At 39.3% G+C, this 21,672-nt stretch overlaps 1 protein-coding gene across 6 annotated transcripts in view; it reads right to left on the reverse strand.

Annotated features, from left to right (window-relative positions):
- Window positions 1-21,672, reverse strand: part of NKAIN2 (sodium/potassium transporting ATPase interacting 2) — a 959,061-nt gene extending 937,389 nt beyond the window's left edge. For 2 of the 6 annotated variants that reach the window (XR_002126191.1, XM_019662134.1), the window contains exon 1: window positions 21,547-21,666. Coding sequence is in view for 3 of the 6 variants with exons in the window: in XM_019662134.1 (XP_019517679.1) it covers window positions 21,547-21,660 (114 nt within the window). In the remaining 3 variants the exon portion in view is untranslated. Of the gene's footprint in view, window positions 1-21,278 lie in introns of all 6 variants that reach the window. The other 4 variants (XM_019662136.1, XM_019662135.1, XR_002126193.1 and 1 more) reach the window with 3 other exon arrangements.

Raw genomic sequence — 21,672 nt, forward strand, 5'->3', positions numbered from 1 at the left:
AAACATAAAAAATTGTTGGGAGGGTATTGGTAAATAGCAAAGCATTGGCAACAATATCCCAATTAATATCAAAGCACATATCAAATATTTTCAATTCAATTCAGATACAAAACTTGTGAATAAATATACCTCTGGTCAACCCATGATCTGCATTCATGATCTACTAAAGGGCTGCCATGGAGAGATTCTGGTTTTGCACAGCCACCTGGGAGCCAGCACGACACGTTCAACGGTGAAGCATCAGGATGGCCAGCATGGAAGAGCTCTCATGTCCCACAACGAGTCCTCTGCTGCCGCCACGTAAATGGGAAATGCATCTACAAACACGTGTCTACATCACTGATCAAAACAACTTAGAATACGGGCAGCTTATTTTAGAACGTCCAACCAAAGTTAAAAGTTTCCGTCTATCCTTCTTGTTTAATTGTGAAGACATACCTTCTTTTTCAAAAATCTCTTTGCACTAATACTTCACCCTTTAGTTCCTGTAGAGAAATAGTGAGTTAATTTTCTCTACTGAAACAGGAGGATGAGAAGCTATGATTACTCAGTTGACAGACATCCACTGACCCATGCATCTGTTGCACTGGCCACATCCTTTTGGTCCTTCTTTTAAAATCTTCTGGTTAGTCCAGTAGATGGCACATAAGATATCTTTAATAAAATGTCTTAAAAGGTTTGTTTTGTTTTGTTGTTTTGATACAGCACTGTTCTCAGTATGGTGTGAATATAAAGAAACTGATGACAACTAAAATCCAGGCTAGTAAGGTCTTAAACGTGACACCTTATTTATGGGAATTTACCTTCAGAAAACACACAGAATATTTTATCTACTTTTTTTCCCCCCCTGAGAGATGATGTTTTCAAGTGTCAGGCAATCATCTAAAATCATATCCAACTTTTCCTTCTCTTTTTGCCATTTTGACAAAATACCACTTGAGCTGGAAATATAAGTCATAACGTCAATGAGCAAATTGCTTATTTTAGTTTTTTTAATTTTATTTTTTTTTTAGCAAATTGCTTATTTTAAATCGGTGGAGCTCGTCATGCCTTCCAGCTTTCCACTGCGCACTCACATTCCAGTCCAAGAGTTAATTTGGGGACTGGCACAGGTTTCTATGTTTAAAAGCTAACTAACTGGTGTCACTGGTGTCCCTGTAATGTCGCTACTGAAAGTGCATCCTAAATAATTACCCCACTGATATGGGGCAGCTCTGAAGGCATGTCTAGAAACTAGCTTTCCATTGTATCGCTTTAACTGAATGAATGCTCTTCTTTTTCATTTCCACTTTTCTTTAACCCTTTCAATGCGGCGGTAAAATATAGTCAAATGAATAGTTCCATGGCTGACTGCAGCATTCGAGTTTACCCCACAAGCTCAAAAACACTTTTCCCTTTACTGCGTATATTCTCAGGCACTTGAATCCAGCGCCAGAAGTCTGGGAGAGCTACCACAAATGTGCAAGAACAGGAAACACCTAGGTTTACGTTCCCCACATCATCACTATCAGGACCTGCCTTTGGTGCTCTGGTGTCCAGCAGCTGGTGTGGCTATTACGCAGTTCTTACAAAAGACTGGAGTTTCTTCATCGTTACAATACTTTTCTTTGCTGCTTATTAGGTAAGTTTTTATTTTATGTATATTTTATAGCATGCTGATGTACCAATACATCCCATTATTGAAAGATATACGCACATGTACAGGTCAACGGCAGTAACAAAGTGTCTCATATACGAAATATTTTTTCCTCCAAATTTAGAAATGAATGGAATGAAGAGAAAAATTGATGATGAAGAAATAGGAAGAGTCTTGCAAGAAGATAGGGAAATTGACTGTGAAGCCAACGAGGATACGGAGGAGGAAGCAGAGAATGACACTGATGATGCAATATCTGTTGAGCCATCTCCATCTACAAACAGAACGTCACATTACTTGGCATGTTGCCGTAAGATTGGAAACATGAAAGATAATTCTTTACCTGAATTAGACTCTATTCCAGACTTTACTGGAAAACATAGTGTTCTTGGTTTTGACAATTTAGAACCATATGGATGGTTTACTCCATTTTTTCCTTTGTCTATTTTTGAGCTTATTACCAATGAAACAAACAGATATGCTGAAAGCATTCTATCTCAGATTGAAAAACTCTCGCCTAGGTCTAGGTTTAATAAGTAGCAAGGTGTTACTGACCAAATTATGAAGGCGTTCGCAGCTGTTGAAATTTCAGTAGGGTTGGTTCGCAAGCCGACATTAGCATCATACTTTCAGGATACCTACTGGTTGACTCAAACGCCTTGTTTCTACACTGTTTTTACAAGGGATGAATATCAACTAATTAGATCCTTCCTTCATTTTTCCAATAATGATGATGAATCATCAAAGACTGATTGGCTTGCAAAAATCAGGCCCATAACAAATTTAGTGAAAGATGCATATATTTCCATCTACAGTAGCAATAAGGAATTGGGTGTGGATGAGTCCATGTTGAAATTCTAGGGGCGTCTATTTTCCAAGCAATATCTCCCCAGTAAACCAAGTACAAAGTGAGGCATAAAGATTTGGTCACTCTGTGATTCTCGAACAGGATTTCTGTTGTAGTTTGATGTATACACAGGCAAAGGTTCATCTCAAGACAGGAAAGTTGGGTTGGGAGCAAGGATGGTGTCCAGCTTGCTGAATGGATTTGAAGGCAAGGGACATGTAGTTTGTACAGACAGAATTTATTCAAGTATAAAACTTTTTGAGAGTCTAAGATAGAAAAAAATTGGAGCATGTGGTACAGTGTGTGCCAATATGAGAGGACTACCTTCAGATATGAGGATTTGCAAGCTGAAGTGTGGTGACCTCCCAGTGATGTGGGAAAATCATGATCGTAAAACGCTTGCTTGGCACTTGGCAGGATACAGGGAGAGTTAACATGATCTCCACTGTTGGGAATGGTGGTGATCAGTGAAGTGTATGTAAGATCAAAAAAAGGGAATGAGAACTGTGTTGAAACCAAATATTAAAATTCTGTTCAATGCATTTATGGGTGGAGTTAATTGCTTTGATCAACTCTGTGCCACTTTCCTTTTGAGAGGAAGTCTAAGAAGTGGTATCAAGCCATATGGCATTTTCTCACTGAAGTGGATCTAATAAATGGAGATATATATATATTACAACATTCAAAACCCTAATAATAACTTGACCCAGTGAAAATTCAGGGAAAAAGTTATAGAGGGCTTATTAGATGGATTTTCAAGAAAAGATGGAACTAAGAGGGGTTGCAAGGTGTCTGCACCAAAAGAAGTTCGGCTGACAGAGCGCCACTTCCCTAGGCAATTTGAGGACAAGAGAAAGCAGCCTAATTGCTGTGTGTGCAGCATTATGCCCTAACGATGTGCAAAAAAAGGGGGGGGGGAAGGTGCTTGCAAATGAAAACAAACCACGTATTATTGTGCTATGTGTCCTGGGAATCCAGCAATGTGTGTTGTTCCTCATTTTGAGAATGATCACTCAAAAGTAAAATATAAAGAATCCTGTCAGTGTTCTAGAAAAGAAGTTTAGGAAAGCGGATATACATTTTCCTACATTTTTTGTGTGTTTTTCAAGAATGAATAATAGGACATTTTTCTACATAAATATAATGTCATTTATATACAAAGCAGCTCAAATTGTTATTAGTAAATGCATAAAATAGTCAAAATATAAACTTTTTGTTTTTTGTGGCTTTCTGACACATTTTGAAAAAACTTAAAATCAATTAACTCAGTGAAAGTTAAATTAGCATGTAAGGCTGCAGATCCTCCAGATTCAGTTCAGGCTGTGTTTTCTAATTAGATGATTGGAAAGCTTTAATTAATAAGATGACCTCAGCATAAAAATCAGATCACACGGTTAAGCACTTATAACTTCCAGGTTTTAACAAGCACTGACTTCTACAAGTCAACCAACTTTGTTAGTTCTTGACAATCCTGTAATTAGGCTAGACTGAAAGTCACATGACCTATGTGTGTCTTGGCTAAATTCCAGGAGGGGAATCACTGCAATCTGGCCTATGTAAACTTCCACTGGTTTCATGTGAACACAGTAGTCTTCTCCATTCTCTGTCTCTTTTATTCTTCATTGATGCTTTATGAGGGTTCCTGCTTTTAACCCTGAGCACTACAGATATCACGTTAACAAGACCTGCTGAAAACCTACCACATCCAGATGATCAATGTGTTAAGAAGTGCAGTGTATTCTAAGAACACCCACATCCCTCTTCTCACATATATCCGGAACACCTAAGGCAATTCCTACAAACATCAGTTTTATGCCCTCCCTTCTTCCCATCCAACGTGCACTATACCCACTAGGTACACACATACACACCTTCCACACACCTAAAGATTCAGAGGACCCACATACACCTTCAGAAGGATTGCACATAACTACAAATAAGAAAAGCTTCACGGGCCAGCCAAGTGGTGCACTGGTTAGCAGTTGGCTTGGGACGTCAGCTCTGAGCAGCAGGGCCCCGGTTCGGATCCCACATATGAGGGCCAATGACGCTGTGCCCTCTACAGGTAAGATGGTGAACAACAGCTTGACCTCGGACTGGGCCCCCATGAGTTACCAGCAATGGTGTAGACTGCAGTGGGGCTGGCTGGCAGCAGGCGTGCACTTTCGTGAGCTGCCATAAGCCTCCATGAGCAGCCATCCAGTGGCCAGTGACTGATCTGCCTCAGCTGGGAAGAGCACAATGATAATACCAAAATGGGCCAGTGAAACGATGTCCTCCACAACTAGACCGAAGAACAGAAGGACAGCAACTTGTCTGTTCCCCTCCCCCAATTCCCCAATAAAAAATAATCTAAAAAAAAAAGCTTCATGGGCCAGCCGAGTGGCGCGATAGTTAAGAACTGGCTTGGGATGCCAGAGGGCCCCAGTTCAGATCCCACATATGAGGGCCAGTGACACTGCCCTCCACAGCTAAGATGCTGAACAACAGCTCAACCTGGAGCTGGGCTGCTGTGAGTCGCCGGCAACGGCGTAGGCTGCAGCCCCTGGGGCAGTGGGTTGCCATGGGCTACCGTGTGTAGCCAGCAGCCAGCGTGAGCAGCCAGCAGCCACAGTGAGCGGTCTTCCAGAAGCCAGCAATCTTCCAGAAGCCAGCGACTGATCTGCCTCGCCCAGGAAGAGCGCAATGATGGTGCCAACTTGGGCCAGTGAAGCAACGTCCTCCTCAACTAGACTGAAGAAAAAAATGACAGCAACTTGTCTGTTCCCCTTCCCCCAATTCCCCAGCACTGTTCCCATCCCCCCAAGTCCCCAATTTAAAAAAAAAAAAACTTAAAAAAAAAAAGCTTCACAAGCATCTGAAGCATCTGGCTTTAAGTTTATTAAGGTTTTTTGTTTTGTTTTGTTTTGTTTTGTTTTATTTGGGCCTCTGTTACTGCTATTTTGCCCTGTACCCTGTTAAAGAAAAACGCATGAGGTGATGTATTAATTGATCTCTATACAAATATGGAGCTGGAAAAGCACTTTCTAGCCGGATCTCCCAGAAAAAGGCAATTCCTAAATGCAAGATTGAATCATAAAATCAAGCTAAAAGAACTTTCAAGAAGTCATGAAATTTACTCCCCTCCCTCCAGGCATGCAAATTAAACTCCACCAAATGTCTGAGCTAACAAAAGAAATTAAGTTGGACCAAGAGAAATTATACAGACTAAAATAGGACAATTTAAAAGATTAATCTCTACTGTTTTACTATACTTCTTTAGCAAACCTGAGCCTTCTAGTGAATCAAGTATTAAAATACTGTTGAATATTCTTGGATTTGGGAGATCACCGAAGACTATTAATAGCTTAAGTATTTTTAAATTGTAAATTCCTGAAAGACAATGGTTATAATTTGTGTGTGTGCGTGCGTGTGTGCATGTGTGTGTGTGTATGCATGCTTTCATAAGAGTGAGGAAAGGATTCCAAATTCTTTTGTCTTAAAAAAAAGGTTTATTTTTTAAATTCACTGTCATATTATTAACTTTTATCCAACTGTTTTATTGAACTTAAAATTCATAATTTGACCCAAAACTTCTCACATCTCACTCTTCATGTAAATAATTACATACCTATCTCATAATTAATATGTATTTATCTGAAATCTTTTTTAAGACATTTCACAAAGATATATACTGTGTGTGTGTACACACACACACACTATATGCACATCTTAGCAGACTATCGGATTTGGAAGAGGACAAATTAAAAGTGTCAAACATTCAATGACAGTCTTTACTGGCACCAAAGGAAAGATAACATTCACCAAGTCTTAGATAACAGCCACCCGGCTCAAACTAACCTGAGCAAAACAGCCAAGAATACAAAGGCTTGGTTAAGCACGTAATTGACAGTAAAAAGTAGCTTTCAAATAAATCTGGTTCAATATTGTCTCTCCAGCCAACAGTCCCACAAATGCTTACTCAGCACTCCCTTTCCCTAATGTAGGTCTCAACCTACCTCCCAATCTCCTTTTTCTTTGCTCCCGCTTTTCCCTATGCCTTCACAAGGGCTAAACCACCAGACTGCTCTCCTCATTTACTACCTGCTTGGAAACACAATAAAATCACCTAGAGGGCTTTCAAAATGTATAGACTACTAGGCTGCCTCCATGAAAAACATCCTGCCATAGGTCAAGGGGCTGGGGAAGAGGTGCTGGTGTTGGCTTTTCAGAAAGCCCCCCATGATTGTGACCCAGGGCTGTGGTGGGGGGCATCGCTCACAGATCCACAATGACCCAGTTCAAGGCTAGATTTCCTTTCACAATAACCTCCACTGTCTTCTAGACAACTCAAATCTATGATAAAGAAAACCTACTGTTATTTCGAAATGCTCTTTCTAGCGTCTTGCATTAGCTCAACAGATCTCAACAAGGGGGCTATTTTACAATTTAGCAATGTCTAGAGACAGTTTTGGTTGTCACAATTAGGAGTATGCTACCTGCATCTAGTGTGTGGAGGCCAGGGCTGCTGCTCAACATCCTGCAATAAATAGCGCACGCGCGCGCGCGCGCGCGCGCACACACACACACACACACATACACACACACACCACCCACCCCCGCCCACAAAGAATTATCCAGTCCAAACTGGCATTATTGCTGAAGTCAAGAAAGTGCTTTGCCTGAAGCCTATCTCCCCTTCCTTAATCACTGCACTCATCTACTCATTAAATAAACATACTTATTCCTCCCACTTAATTCTCCCTGCCACAGTTACTTTCGGGTTGTCCCTAACCATCTTTTTCCAGCTCCTATCACCAGCTTAAACCAAACTTTCCCCAGTTCTCACCGTTCCAAAGCTCCATAACACTCATTCTCTCCTGACTGTATTCCTCTTCAGTCCCTCACTTCTGCTCATATTTAATAAAACCAAAACACACAATAATGGCCCTTCTACAGCTGGGCCCCACTGCCTCTCGTCTTTTTCGACCACTGAACCGTCTACCCAATTCTGTGGCCAATCAAGGGCCTCTGCATCACCCAGGCAGTACGCCTCCAAGTAGGTTGATACTTGGAGCAGAATTTCAGTATGCTCCAAGTTCTGAACTGTATTTATCATCTCACCACACCATCTTACCTCCCGTCTTTTCTATTATCCCCCTCCTGCTGTACCCACCTCCTTATTCTCAGATGTTCGCACTGGCATTCCAGTAATCTAACTACCCCTTCCCATTCTGACATCACTCTTTCCCACCCAGCCCCATCTGCAGTCAGATATTGTATTCTCAAAGACACTAGAATGCTCTCACAATCCCTCAGTTTTGTTCAGTCTAAGAACAAGGCAACTTCCATTTTCTGCTTTTCCATTTGTTAGGTCTCTGAATGTTAAAGACCTTGACTTATAGACAGCGTCGTGTCTACAAGAAAACAACAAAATGCCTGTTGGCCTGCACCTGCAGACAGAACCCAGCTTGCGATAACAGATAATGCCCCAAAACAGCTACTGGCATACAGGCAGTCAACACTTTCTGTTCAAACAATGCTACCCTGTCATCACCGCCCCTATATAACCCTCCTCACCCGCTCCCTTGGGGCTGCACGTCTCCTTTAGATGTGCAGCCCGGGCTGTAGCCATCTTTACTCAGCCTGATAGACTCTCTCTTAATAAAATAGACTTTCTTAAACTTTCTTAACTTGCCTGACTGTGCGTGTTCCTTTACCGGCCAACCTATCACCATTCCAGTTCTTAGAATGTTGGGGAATGATGGAGAAGAAATTGGTTCCCCTACAAATGCATGTCACCTAGTTTCATTAAGGCCTTTGATGCGATTCAACAACCCTTTAATGTATTGCTGCTTTGCCCCCACATTTCCCACAGGGCTTGCTCCAAACCTCAGCTCTCACACCCACACCATGCTGTCTCTTATTCTACTGTGTCGAATTGGGCCCCATCTTGAGAACTAACAACTATAGAAACACATATCCTATCCTGGAAAGCAGCGGTNTGTGGTGACCCCCAACCATAAAATTATTTTCATTGCTACTCTATAACTGTAATTTTGCTACTGTTATGAATTGTAATGTAAATATCTTTTTGTTTTCCAATGGTCTTAGGCGACCCCTGTGAAAGGGTCGTTCGACCCCCCCAAAGGGGCCGCGACCCACAGGTTGAGAACCGCTGCTGTAAAGTGTAAACTCCCTCCCTAGGTGCTTGAGTCCATCCACAAACTGCACCCCTCCCCACCTCGTCCATTCCCTGCTCTACCTCCCAATTCTCCCCTGCTTGCCACTGTACTTGACTCTTCATTGTCACACATAGATGCTCTTCCATTCTCACCATTGTGCTACTATCATTTCTTCCTCCTGGGATTCTCTTTCCCCCAGTATCTCATTATGGATATCTTACCCATCATATGCTAGCCCTTCATACCTTGTGTGATCGGTCTATGAGGACGTAACTGATAGCTTCTCCCAAATCTCCTTAGTTCTTTATTCTTACTTCTCTTACAGTTCTTATCATTCTATACTATGCTATAAGTATCTACACATTTCAATCTCCTTGACAAAGGTCCAGTTTGTTTACACTATTCAACTGTACTCCGCTTCTTATATTTTGCATTACACACATACAGACCCACACATATGTGCACTTATGTATGTATGTGCATATAACTTTACAATATATCATAATGCATATCAAATACATATACAGAGGGTGCCAAAAAAATGTATACACATTTTAAGAAAGAACTGTATTAAAACTGTAACACTTAATATATACCAATAACAAAAGACGAATACAGTCACATGTATATATTTTTTTGGCACCCCCGGTATATAATCTCTTCAAATGGTTCCCCAATTCAAAGTAACTGAATTAAAATTATTGATAAGCAAAATGTCTTGATGATGTGATAGACCAAAAAAGAAAAAAAACGAGAAAAATTATCAGGGGTTTTCACCTAGGTTTCATGAATTAGGGTGAGAAGTTTGTGAATCTCTCCAAGTTATATGAGTATTTTTCTGGTGGGAAAGTTCATAGCTTTTAACAGATTCTCAAAAGTGCCTATGATACACATAAAAGTTAAAAACTGCTCTGGAGATATGAAACATACAGACAAAATTCATTTCAGTATTTATTTGGATCTAATAGATCCCTTGGAATATATAAATAATATCTAAATAGCTGCATTAAATAAAGCTAAATATGAATCCAAAATATATGAATTCAATTTTTTTTAAAAATGGACCGCGATGGCCATTTACATCAACAATTATTTTTCACCAACACTGATCTTATTTATATTAAGCTTAAATGTGATCTTACAGCACAGAACAGCACAGCATTTTTAGCTACTATCACACTAAGCAAGTAGTAGGGCTACTATATAAATAAATAATAAGGATCAGGTTGCAATGTAAACCAATCTTCAATTATTACAACTACTAGATATTAGAACAATTTACGACAGAAACACAGCTTGACATCCCTTTCAGTTAGATCATATCCTAATTGACAAAAGGGTAGAAACATACATTTAATTTATTCAGCATATGTCATTATGCTATTCATATGTGGACGTTTCACAAATCCTACTTGATGAAGCTGATTTAGTAACTACTTACTTTCCTCCCACTGTTCATTAATTCATTCATTCATTTAAAAATGATCATAGCTGGAACACAGCATTGCAGCATTGCAGCTTAGGAACCAACTCCAGATTGATTCCTGGAGTTTTCTGGGTCTTTTCCATCTCCCAGCACCCAGGGCAGGGCCCTGTGCATACCTGGCCCCTCATCACATGACTGGTAATGGGCCCACCCACTGCTGTATCCAAACTGCATCAGAAAGCCTTTTAGAGAGATATGTTTGTAAAGAAGAGATTTTAATCTCATGGAATCACTGTTAGCCTGTAAACTGAGATCACTGCCTCTGTCAATAAATTTGCTAACATTTCCCATGCATGTATTCCTGTTAAAGTTCAATGGTTTCATTCATATTATGAAAGATAAAATTAAAAGAGGGACCTATCAGCAGAAAACATGCAACAAAACTCTTGTGTATATAGTCTACATCAAATTGGTCTATAACTCAAAAAACAAACAAAAAAACTCATCGAGGTTTATTTCTTTCAATTTTAGGGAAAAGCTAACATTTTAGGCCATTTTGGTACCCAAGGAAACCCAAGAGTCAAAGTAGGTGGAGTAACAGAGCATCATCACTACCTTCTTTCTTAGGAAAAGAAAGTGAAAACCAACAGGTTTACCTTAAAGATTATAATAAGAAACAAATAAAAAAGATTACCAAAAAAATATTATTACAAGATTTACATTGACTAAATGTAGGCTTAACTTAACATTATTTGACTGAATTTTAGAGCAAATTTTCTGAACAAAAACAAATCTAATTAATCCAAGACACTATAAAATGGTAAACTGGGAAAGCACTGTCCCATATATCTAAGAGCCTGTGGAACTTCCCAGGACTGTTTTACATAAAAACATAAATACATTATTAAAAAAAAAACTATTAATGAATTCACAGTAAACTTCCCAGACTTCATCAGAATGTCCTTTAAAAATATATACATCTTTTTGAGTAGTATCCCTTGCTTTTGAATTGTTAGGCATTCAGGAGCCAGCCACCCCCACTTAACCCCCAGTCCTGTAGAAGACGGAAATGTTAATACCAGGCCAAAAACAAAGCAAAGCTTAGGTTCATACGCACTACTGAACAGCCACGATTTAACTATCATCCTTTGATTGAATAAAATGGAAGCATATTTTATGAAAAATGCACAAAAATGAAAATCTTGTTAAAAATTAATTCCCGTTGATAAGGATAAGAAATACATACCACTACACATAGCTCCAATATTTTAGAAAACTCACAAGTTATAGGTTCACAATTATCAAATTTGTGAGCAAGCTTTACTAAAAAAAGAAGGAAAAAAGAGATACGGGGCTCTTTATGTACCACCGGTGTAATATCAAACTCACAATAGCTTTGAAAGCTTTCAAATATGTAGCTCACTCACTGCTCCCAATAACCGGAGTTAAACATCCACAGACCCGAATCCCATCTCTGCACCTCAGAGTAATCAAGTGGAACAAACAGGTAGCACCTGGATATGCCATATCCTATAGGGTACATGATCCTTATCTGATAACAAGAATGAGGTCAGAATCTCTGTGTCTACCAGGATGAATTATGACCTCCAGGAGCAAACTGCCTCCCACTACTTCAGATGCCATAAAAAAGGAGGCGCTCAATGCCAAGGCCAGTCAGCAGACCCCTTCCCCAGGGGCCAAGAGCATAGAAGGCAGCATACCCCCAGGCCGCAATGTTCTCTTCTCACTGGGGCCTGTAGAAGTCCTCCCCACTTTTTGTTTCCCAGTGAATCAGGAGCTGTCCTTTATAAAAACGATACTCTGAGAGATTTGCCTTGTATGAGTATATTTCCTATGTCTAGAAGCCATACAGAGTTGGCTCATACGAATTCCCTGCCACTAAACGTTAACACTGACCCGTCCATCATTTGACACACAGCTGTCAGTTACAAGATTTGAAGCACCTCCTTATTCTGTTGTGTAATTAGCATCATACAAATGCATACAAAGACTTCAGTTACCAGGAGAGATTTGATCCCTCCATTCCAAACTAAGACCCGTTTGTTTTCAAAGAATGAAACATTGTTGGGTTTTTTAAATGTGCCACAGTTTTAGAGTGCAGGCATTGATTAGAAAACAAAAGTCCGTATGAGGACTCACTCCTTACCACCCTGCCTGCAAAGGCAAACATTTAGGGTATGAGGCTGGACGAGTGAGTTCGGTTTTATACAGACATGGCTCCTCACCACGGCTTTTAAAACAAAGTGCCTCTGCAGACGCCCTCTGCCAGGTGTGCTGAAGTTCCAAATATCCGTAGAAACCTATTGCAACATGTCATCCTCTTTATAACATCAGCAACATCAAGGGTTGGGATTTTAGGGGCTGTAACATAATTTCAAGAAACTCAAGTACCCATATAAAAAAATAATAATAATAGCCAAGTATCTGAAAACAAGGTTCCCTTCATTTATTTTTATACGATAATATTAGATATTCTTAAACATCTTTATGTATTATTCTTTGTTAGATAGCTGTTTTAATAGGCTAAGAGTTTCCATACTGAATTCTTAGCCTTTAACTAGTTTAGATAATAATTTAATATTATTAAGACTGCATCATTAGCCTAGAGTAAAACGTCACTGAAAATTGTTTCTGAAAATACTGGTTCCATGAAAGATTAATAGGGGACACACCAGAATAAGAGGTTCCTTGGTTCACAGCAAGCACTTTGTAAGTATTTGCAGAGTTAAATGGAATGAAGCAAGGGTTTCTTTAGTGTAGGACTCCCAAAAGTTGCTAATGTATGCATTGTGACCCTTAGGGGTTAAAGCAGGAAAGAGGAGAAAGCCTGCAGCATCCACCACTTACTAAACCTCAGAGCTCATGTTCAGTAGAGCATTTTGCAGAACTAGCTCCCATGGAGCACAGTTCTAGAAATGCAGGCCTGGCAATGAAGCACGGTGACTGGTTTGTGACATCGAAGTATATCAGACACATAAGAATATTGTTTTATCTAGTTCAAACCATTTGCACCTCGTGTTACAATCCTTATTTACAGAGGCTCCCAAAAATGATGGTGGGTGAAGAAAAAAGTATTTCTACAAGAAATTAGTTGTTGTGGGCCGGCCGAGTGGCGCGATGGTTAAGAACTGGCTTGGGACACCCGAGGGCCCCAGTTCGGATCCCACATATGAGGGCCAGTGACACTGCCCTCTACAGCTAAGATGCTGAACAACAGCTCAACCTGGAGCTGGGCTGCCATGAGTCGCTGGCAACAGCGTAGGCTGCAGCCCCTGCTGCAGTGGGTTGCCATGGGCTACTGTGTGTAGCCAGCAGCCAGCGTGTGTAGCCAGCAGCCGCCGTGAGCAGCCGTCCAGAATCCGGCGACTGATCTGCCTCACCCTGGAAGAGCGCAATGATGGTGCCAACTTGGGCCAGTGAAGCAATGTCCTCCACAACTAGACTGAAGAACAAAGCAAAGCGACAGCAACTCGTCTGTTCCCCTTCCCCAATTCCTCAGCACTGTTCCCATCCCCCAATTCCCCAATAAAAAAATCTTTAAAAAAAAAAAAAGAAATTAGTTGTTGCAACTAGAGCCACTGGTCAAATGACATATAAATACCCCTGTAACTACTCCTACGTTCACTAGATGAACAGTTCTGAGAGATTCAACTATTAATAATTGCAAAAATGTTCTAGGTATCAGAAGTAACACAACAATAAAGCCTTTCATGTAAACTTTAACCTGTTTTCTCCCCCCAGATACTCCTAAGTGTCCTATAGGGTAAATAGGTCAGGAATTATTTGCCCCACTTTTCAAATGAGGAAGTGGCACTCAGGAATATAAATGGCCAGAGCAAAGTCACCATTATTTACTTACCCAGTATAAGAGCACCAATCTGAGTACCGAAAAATCTGCCTTCTCACTTAGTCCAGTGTTTTTCCAGCATATCCCCTCCTTTCCCTCTCCCAGGGCTGTGCTTAAGCACAGTGAGAAGCTATTCCAGAAATTTAAACTGAGGGGCTAGGCTACAAATAGAGGCAGTTAAAGGAACCAATTCCACTCCAGCATCACCAAGCATAGAGGGTATAGACTAGAGGAACTGAATCACTTTCAGGTTTTTCTATATTGCTAGTCATTGCAAAGACACAACAGCTGTGAAAAGACCTTCCATTTCCCTTATTTAAACTTCTAAATCGGGACTATGCTGGAAGTCAGAAATAGGCATACTTGGGCCTGAAGTAAAGCTTTCTTTCACAAAACAAGCCAAAGGAAGAAATGAGCTAATTATCTATTTGGTTGAAAGCTTTCATAAACAGGTCATGCTCTCATACAACACTATTAAGTGAAGACCTATGTCCTAGGGCTAGGCCAGTAGTTTTCAGAGTTTGGTCACTGATCAGGATCCTCAGTGTCGCCTGGGAACTGATGGCAAATGCAAATTATAGGTCTAGGCCCCACCCTAGACCTACTGAATCAGAAACTCTGGGTGGGCCCATCGATTTGTGTACAAAAAGGCCTGCAGCTGAGTCTGATGTACACTCAAGTTCCAGAAGTGTTCCAGGGTACTCAATGCATGTTTTAAATAACCTATTACTCAATGTCATTTCCAACAACAATAATTTTAACTAATATTCTCACCAATAGTGGTCTGGATGGATTTAGGATTTGGAGCATGTTGGAAAAAAAAAAAAAAAAGCAAATGACTTTACTCTTTACTTTGCATTAGCCATTCATCAGGGATTGGTTTCAAAAAAAACAACAAAAACTGACACTTGAGAAAAAGAATACATTTCTTCTTCCCATAGAATCTTTTTAGGCACACATATCAAAGTGTCCAAGCCACTACTGCATTGCAATTTCTCAGCAATCGGCTAGAAATGCATAGCAGCTCTACCTTTTTTTTTTTTTTCCCCATCCTTAATCGATGACAGAAATACAACCATTGCCAGCAATGATTTCTCTAGGGTAGAACTACAAAATGTTTTGCAATGTTAGGGCACACTTACACAGTGAGGGGTGCTGACTGCAAGGGGCAGCCTCTCCTTTGAAGCTCGAGGCCACACCAGCAGCTCGTTGTTGGGAAGCCAAAGTCCACCTGGGCCAGGCAGGTGTGGACAGGAACCTGCCATCAGCCGCCACTCTGAGCCTACTTAGTCCTGTATTGGTTACTGTGTCAACCAGGAATGAGTAGGTATACGTTGCATTTGTTAGTGAAACAAATGGAAGCTACTGATGTCGCTTTATGTTACATGGAAGGGATGCAGTGCAGCCCAGTGGCACACATTTCATCTGGATTCAAGTCACAGACCTGAGTGTGAAGGCAAGCTCTCCCACTTACTAATGGGGTGACCTAAGGAAGTTGCTTAAACGTTCAGAGCCTCCGTTTCCTCCTCTGTAAAATGGGGGGATTAATATCTATTACCTACCTGATAGGATTACTAGAAAGGAATCAGTGCGAAACACACACACACACCTAGCATTTAGCCCAGAACAAACTTCCAATAAATGCGAAGTCTTTTATTATTTCACAAAGCTAGATTTTTAAAACATAGCAAGTTATAAAAACTACCCAAAAGTAGAAAAATATTTGTTTTCAAAATGCACGTAAAAGTCAGTTTACTTGTAACTTTTCAAAAAGTGTTCTTAGAGCAATCAAAGTTAGCATGTGATCCATAAGTAATTTAAAAGGTAAAAATGATTAGCATTAGAAGTCACACGACTCCTACTCCAGGTTGAAAAAAAAGTCTATAATTTGCATTAGATGAAACATTGCAGCTGTTTCTGTCAGTTAGACCCAGTGAATGTTTTAGAGTTAAAAAAAAAATGCCGCTTTCAGGAAGAAGAAGAAAATAATTCCCTTAAATAGTAAGAACTTTCTAAACACACCTGCACTATAAAAAGAAGAGAAACCAGTTTGTAAATTTAATTTTCCTCCCTAATCTGGAGAAAGCAAGCAATATAACTGCTTTCATAATTTTTAAGTGTCCTTCAATTTCTTGGGGTTGGTAAGAACAAATGTTTTATATGTTATTATTTCTACCTTACAGAAATGAAGTGGGTATAAATACAGCACTTGTTTCTATTGTTATTATGGTGGGAAAGGAATCCTAGATAAACGTCGTTATCTTCATGGTCTATGTATTTTGCTATATTGAAAATAAATAATAATCAATTTCAGGGAGGATGGGGGGATGGGCACCAAATTTCGAAGAGTTCGTTATCTAGGTGAAAAAACAGACTAGAAATATTTCCGTGTGTGTGTGTGTGTGTGTGTGTGTGTGTATGTGTGTGAGACAGAGAGAGAGATTTCTGACATCTGTGTCAGGCATGGAAAATAGGGTAATTTCCATTAGGAGCAATATTAGTGTCAAAGCTATTTTTGGATAAATTACACTGAGCTGTTTGAAGTTTTACTAAATAGCTGAATATATCTTTTTAAATTTTAGACATTAGTTGTACATATAAACATTTAATGCAATTGATGTCATCATCTTAATATTTTTATTTCCAGTATAAACATAGAAATGTTAAAAATGTGCTTCTGTCTCAGATTTTACTTTTGTCAAGTACACACATACACGAAAAAGAAACAGGACCAAAAAATTAAGACATCCTATTTTAAGGCATCCCTGGCTGCCATTCTGAAATTCTTGACTGGGCAAGTAGAGAATTTGACCCCAAAGTAAAGTAGCATCAGAGGGAAAAGAAAGTGGTAATGCCCATTTGCGTTTCCACTGCCCACATGTGGGCCCCGTTCCAGAGGGGGCTCTGGTAGTGTACAGGGATGCTGGCCATCCAAGCCTCTATTTTATTTGAGAAAGGGGAACAGTTCTGCATAGATTGGCTTTTTGAAACTTCAGGTGTATGAGAAAAAGGAGCTGTCTCTTGGTTTATGAACAAAGAAAGAAAGCTGACACTGGAAGAAGTTTCTATATCTTCCTTGGTAAATATTACAGCAGAATAGTGCTAAATTACACTGAAAGAACTATATATATATATATATATATATATATATATATATATATATATATATATATATATATATATGACAAAATGTCAGGGTGCAAAAGTAGAAAACATTTGAAAAAAAGAAAGTTATTTTATAACTTGGCAAAGTCTTAGCATATTTTTACATCATAAGTTTCTAAAATATTACATGAAAATTTTTAGTCTTGGCCATGAATCAGATTAGTGAACTACCTCGAGATTTTATTATCAATGATATTTGAACCTAAATTTTTTAAATCTCTGGACAGGAAGGTTTGTGACAGGCTCTACACTTTTGGAGAACTTTCAAACTTGTCAAAAGCATCCTAGGAAAATCATAAGAGTCTACCGACACTTTTCAAGCCAATTCACGTAATGCTTTATTTTCTAAACAGTAATCAAAAAGCATGTAAGTATGAACACTGCATAAAATCATGACTGACAGCTCTGAAATACTCCATAACTTAATAAATTTGGTTTTTTTAGTCCATCTAGGTACTCATGGCCTCCTCTAATAAATGTGTACCTCTAAAAATGCTTAATAACTGTGCAGTAAAAAGCAACTGATCGTTAAGTTTAAAATGTTCTCCTTCACACAGCTGCACACATATGTGTACTAACCTAATTGTTAGTTGCACCTGCTCCAAGTTAGCAATATTTTATAGAGCACATGGCAAGAATGACATTTTTAAGTGTTAATCTGTTGAATGTACGTAAATCTATACTTTCTCTTGGTAGTTTAGGGCTCATATGCTTTGTGCCACATAGGAGCCTGGTGAACAAAAATGTGGGGGATTTTGAATTTCTCTACTTGAAAACACAACTGTCTTTTTCATCTAAAATAAGTTCTATTCTTCCACATTAAAACTGAGTCATTTTTCACTGGAAAATATCCGAGCACTATTTTTCAACATTTATATAAAGGACTCTTTCGTTCAACCAAACGATGGAGAAAAAGAAGCTGAAACTCTTTCACAAACTGCTGAAAGTTGTAGATTAGAAATTAAATCGTTCTTGTCCTGGACCCACCATACCCACCACTTCTAATGCCATGATGGTTTTTGTTACTATCTGAAATCTTCAGTTTTTGAGCATTAAGGACAGCAATGATAAAAAGAAAATTACCTTCTTGAGATTATGAGCTTAAACTCTGGATTCTGCACATGCAGCAAATCGGTTTCCAGAAATCACACCCCTCTTTCATAGGAATCACCCTAAGATCTAAAGTTGGAGTAACCATATAGCTCAAATATCTTAAGATATGATATACAGAGACACTTTTTTCATAAAATGGACATTTTGCATTAAATCTCTATGGTATGAAATTCTAATTTCTTGTCTTATAAACTGATTTTGAGATTTTTAAAAGAATGTATGTTTAGTCACACTTGTCTGCCAAACATTAAGTTGAAAGCACACTGAATATAATTAAAAATGAATATACAGAATTTTGACAGGTAACTTTCTCTGGAGGTTTGGTATCTGTCCTTCACTTGTTGAAGGATCAAAATACTGAGTCTGCTCTGATAATTAATTGATGAATGAGGTTCCCATCTCCACAATACCAAAAGCTACCTCATCTTCTACTAAGATCAGTTGCAAGTTTATGTAAACATAAATATTCCTTTTAGCACTTACAGAATTGCAGGTAAACATGTCCAGAAACCTAATAAAGTTATTTAAAGAAACTTGCTAAAGTTTCTATCTTAGGCTATCTTTGTCTCCAATTAATTTTAATGAACGAAGATTTTTCCATACAGCTACAAAAAAAACTACACCCAAATGTTACAGGAATGCACACTAAACACTTCAGAAGTCAACAAAACTGAGTGAACTTCTGTGTCAATCAGTGGTACATGAGTCATTAACTTATTCTTGAAACCTGGCTACTTGTAAAACAATCTTTACTTGTCATATCCCAAAGATACAAAAAGTTTTTAAAGATGTAACCAGAGCAAAGGAAAATATATACACCCACCTATTTCTTGTTGTTGTTGCTCAGTCTTTGCAACTATTAACTTGCAAAAGAATTGTTTTACTTCAAATTAAATACTATATTTCTAAGAAGCAGCAATTACCAGAAATCTCTGAGGTCCTTTAAATGTGATCATTTCACCCTATCAAACCAATGAGATACTCTTTGTCCTTTGTTTTTTGTTCTGCATCTGCATGAACATGGCTGCTAATTATATTATCCTGGTGGTACATAAGTCTGAATGGGAGAAATTTCATGATCCTTATAGAGCACAAAATACTTCTTAGGATTCAAATGGATACTTGCTTAGATTGAACACTCCTATATTGCACTGGGTTCTATTTTGTTAGAGAACTTAGCTCTGATTCAGAATTTCTGTTTCATAAGTGATGTAGCATATATCTAACACACCATTGCATGTAGGCATGCACATGAACACACACACACGTGTGCACACACACACCCACACAGAAACCTTTAAGCCTTACCCTGCTACTTCGTATATTTAGCTTTCCTATTTGTATATTTATGCTCTTCTCAAATCGTTTAAGTTCTTGAGTTTGTATTCATCACACAAGATGCCTTATAGATCTAATGCCTACATGTGCCATAAATAAAGCCCCACTATGTTAAATGATTAAAAGTTAAATCACATTTTTAAAATTGAAAAGAGCATAGGAAGGCTCTTACCTACCCACTCATGCTCACAGTTTTATGCTTTCACACAGTGAACAAGCAAATGCATTGTTTTCTGAACTATATATGAACATAAGATTGTTTTGAAAATGTTTATGCAATTTGATACACTTGGTCTAGTGTAGTTTAACAAAGTAAGCTCTCTTATTGTTCTGATTAGCTTTATCATTAAGAGTAAAAATCCTTTATTGCAAAACTTAAATTAGTATGTGGTAGGAAAAAATACAGTGGTTTACACATCAAGAAAATATTACATTCTTACAATTATATTTATATTTATATCTTCTTTTTCTTAAAACAAGCACCTAAGTACAGATCAAAATGTACATCAGATAACTTTCCTGGGAACGGAAAACATTCTGAGATAATATACAAGAAAAAGCACCACTTCAGTTAAATACTAAACAAAACAACAGCAGCCACCACTCATGGACTTCATGACAACTGATAAACAATGAAGAACACATAAGGAATTCTTCTATCATTCTCAAGAGCAAATCCTTGCTCTTTTGAACACTTTACTGATTGGGATCTCAGAAATTTCCTTCAGTTTTATAGTCCTTTCAGCCTTTATGAAACAATTGGTGGAAACATAGGTGGCTATTCAGATTAATTTATACTTTCCAGGGAAAGCTATTTGATAACAGGAGTGAGCAAGTACCTCCTACCTCAAATTAACCACTTGCAGTGGTGTATTTTTCACCTCTAAAGTAGTCTCAGCCCCTCTTTCTCTTGCCCTTAGGGAATTTAAATTCAGGGGCATGACGTTTTCCCATTATTGGCTCCTTGCCTCTTTACAACTGAACAACATCCCTCAAAAAGTACATATAATTCTCCATCCTATGGGATCAAACAACAGTATCTATTTCAGGAGCAATTACATACATAATGTAAGACAGAATATTTTTTTCCTTAGAGTTGTAATAACTGTGATTTAAAGGCTACTGGTTCAGTCTATGGTAATGGTGTTGCTGAGTTCATCTAAGTGTTTCTCTTCAACCTACATACTTTTAAAACTCAATGTGGCTTCCAGATCAGACCGCTCGCTGTAAGGATACCATCTGCCCTACATAGTGTTTTGTTAGAGCATTATACTTATAAGACATATACTCCATGAAAAATAACACATGTCCATGAACAAAGATATTGCAAAAATTAGTACATGAAAGAAAAGTAAAAAATTCCTTATTTCTCTGTCTTAACACCTGTATAATAAATTATAGGTGAGGATCACGTTGTTACATTAATAGGAATGCAAAGCATAAAGGAACACGAGCTACATCCTGCTTTGCTCAAAGAAATTAAAGACAAGTTTAACCCGCACCTGCCAAACTGTCAAGAGGGACAGAAATAGGTGGGGGCAGCAAGGCTCACCTCTCCTGTACCCGACAGTGCGTCTCCCTGAAATCATTTTAAATATAGGCTCTATATCTGTCACCTTTTCTCTTTTACTTTTTCTTCCCTTCTAATCAATGTCAGACCCTTTCTGCAGCCCCCTGCCCACTATCTCGAAGGCGCGTTACAGAATCTAAGTGTCACTTACCAGTTGCATGCCACAGATAAAGATAAGCGTGCACCTGCCATTGCAATAACCCATGGTTTCCGAGACCCCTGCCACCGCCAGACTGTCCCACGTCGGCCACCGTCGAGCCCCCACTTTATCCAATCAGATCGCGGGGAAGGACAGGCAAACCTGCCGAGGGCTCGGGGGCTCCGGGTTGCTGCTGCCAGCGTCCTGGGAAGGGACAGGCATTAGGACCTGCTGGCGCCGCGGCGGCGGCGGCAGCTCCAGCCGCGCCCGCCACACATACCTTCACTCGCTCGCTGCACACGCCGCGCCGCGGGCAACGCCGCCCGCAAACACGCGCCCGGGGCCCGCAGGGGCAGCAGCGGTGGCCTCGCAGCGCCGCCGCGCCCTCGGGCATCGGGCCGCCAAG

The sequence above is a fragment of the Hipposideros armiger genome, unplaced genomic scaffold (genome assembly GCF_001890085.2).
Source record: "Hipposideros armiger isolate ML-2016 unplaced genomic scaffold, ASM189008v1 scaffold_367, whole genome shotgun sequence".
Lineage (NCBI taxonomy): Eukaryota > Metazoa > Chordata > Mammalia > Chiroptera > Hipposideridae > Hipposideros > Hipposideros armiger.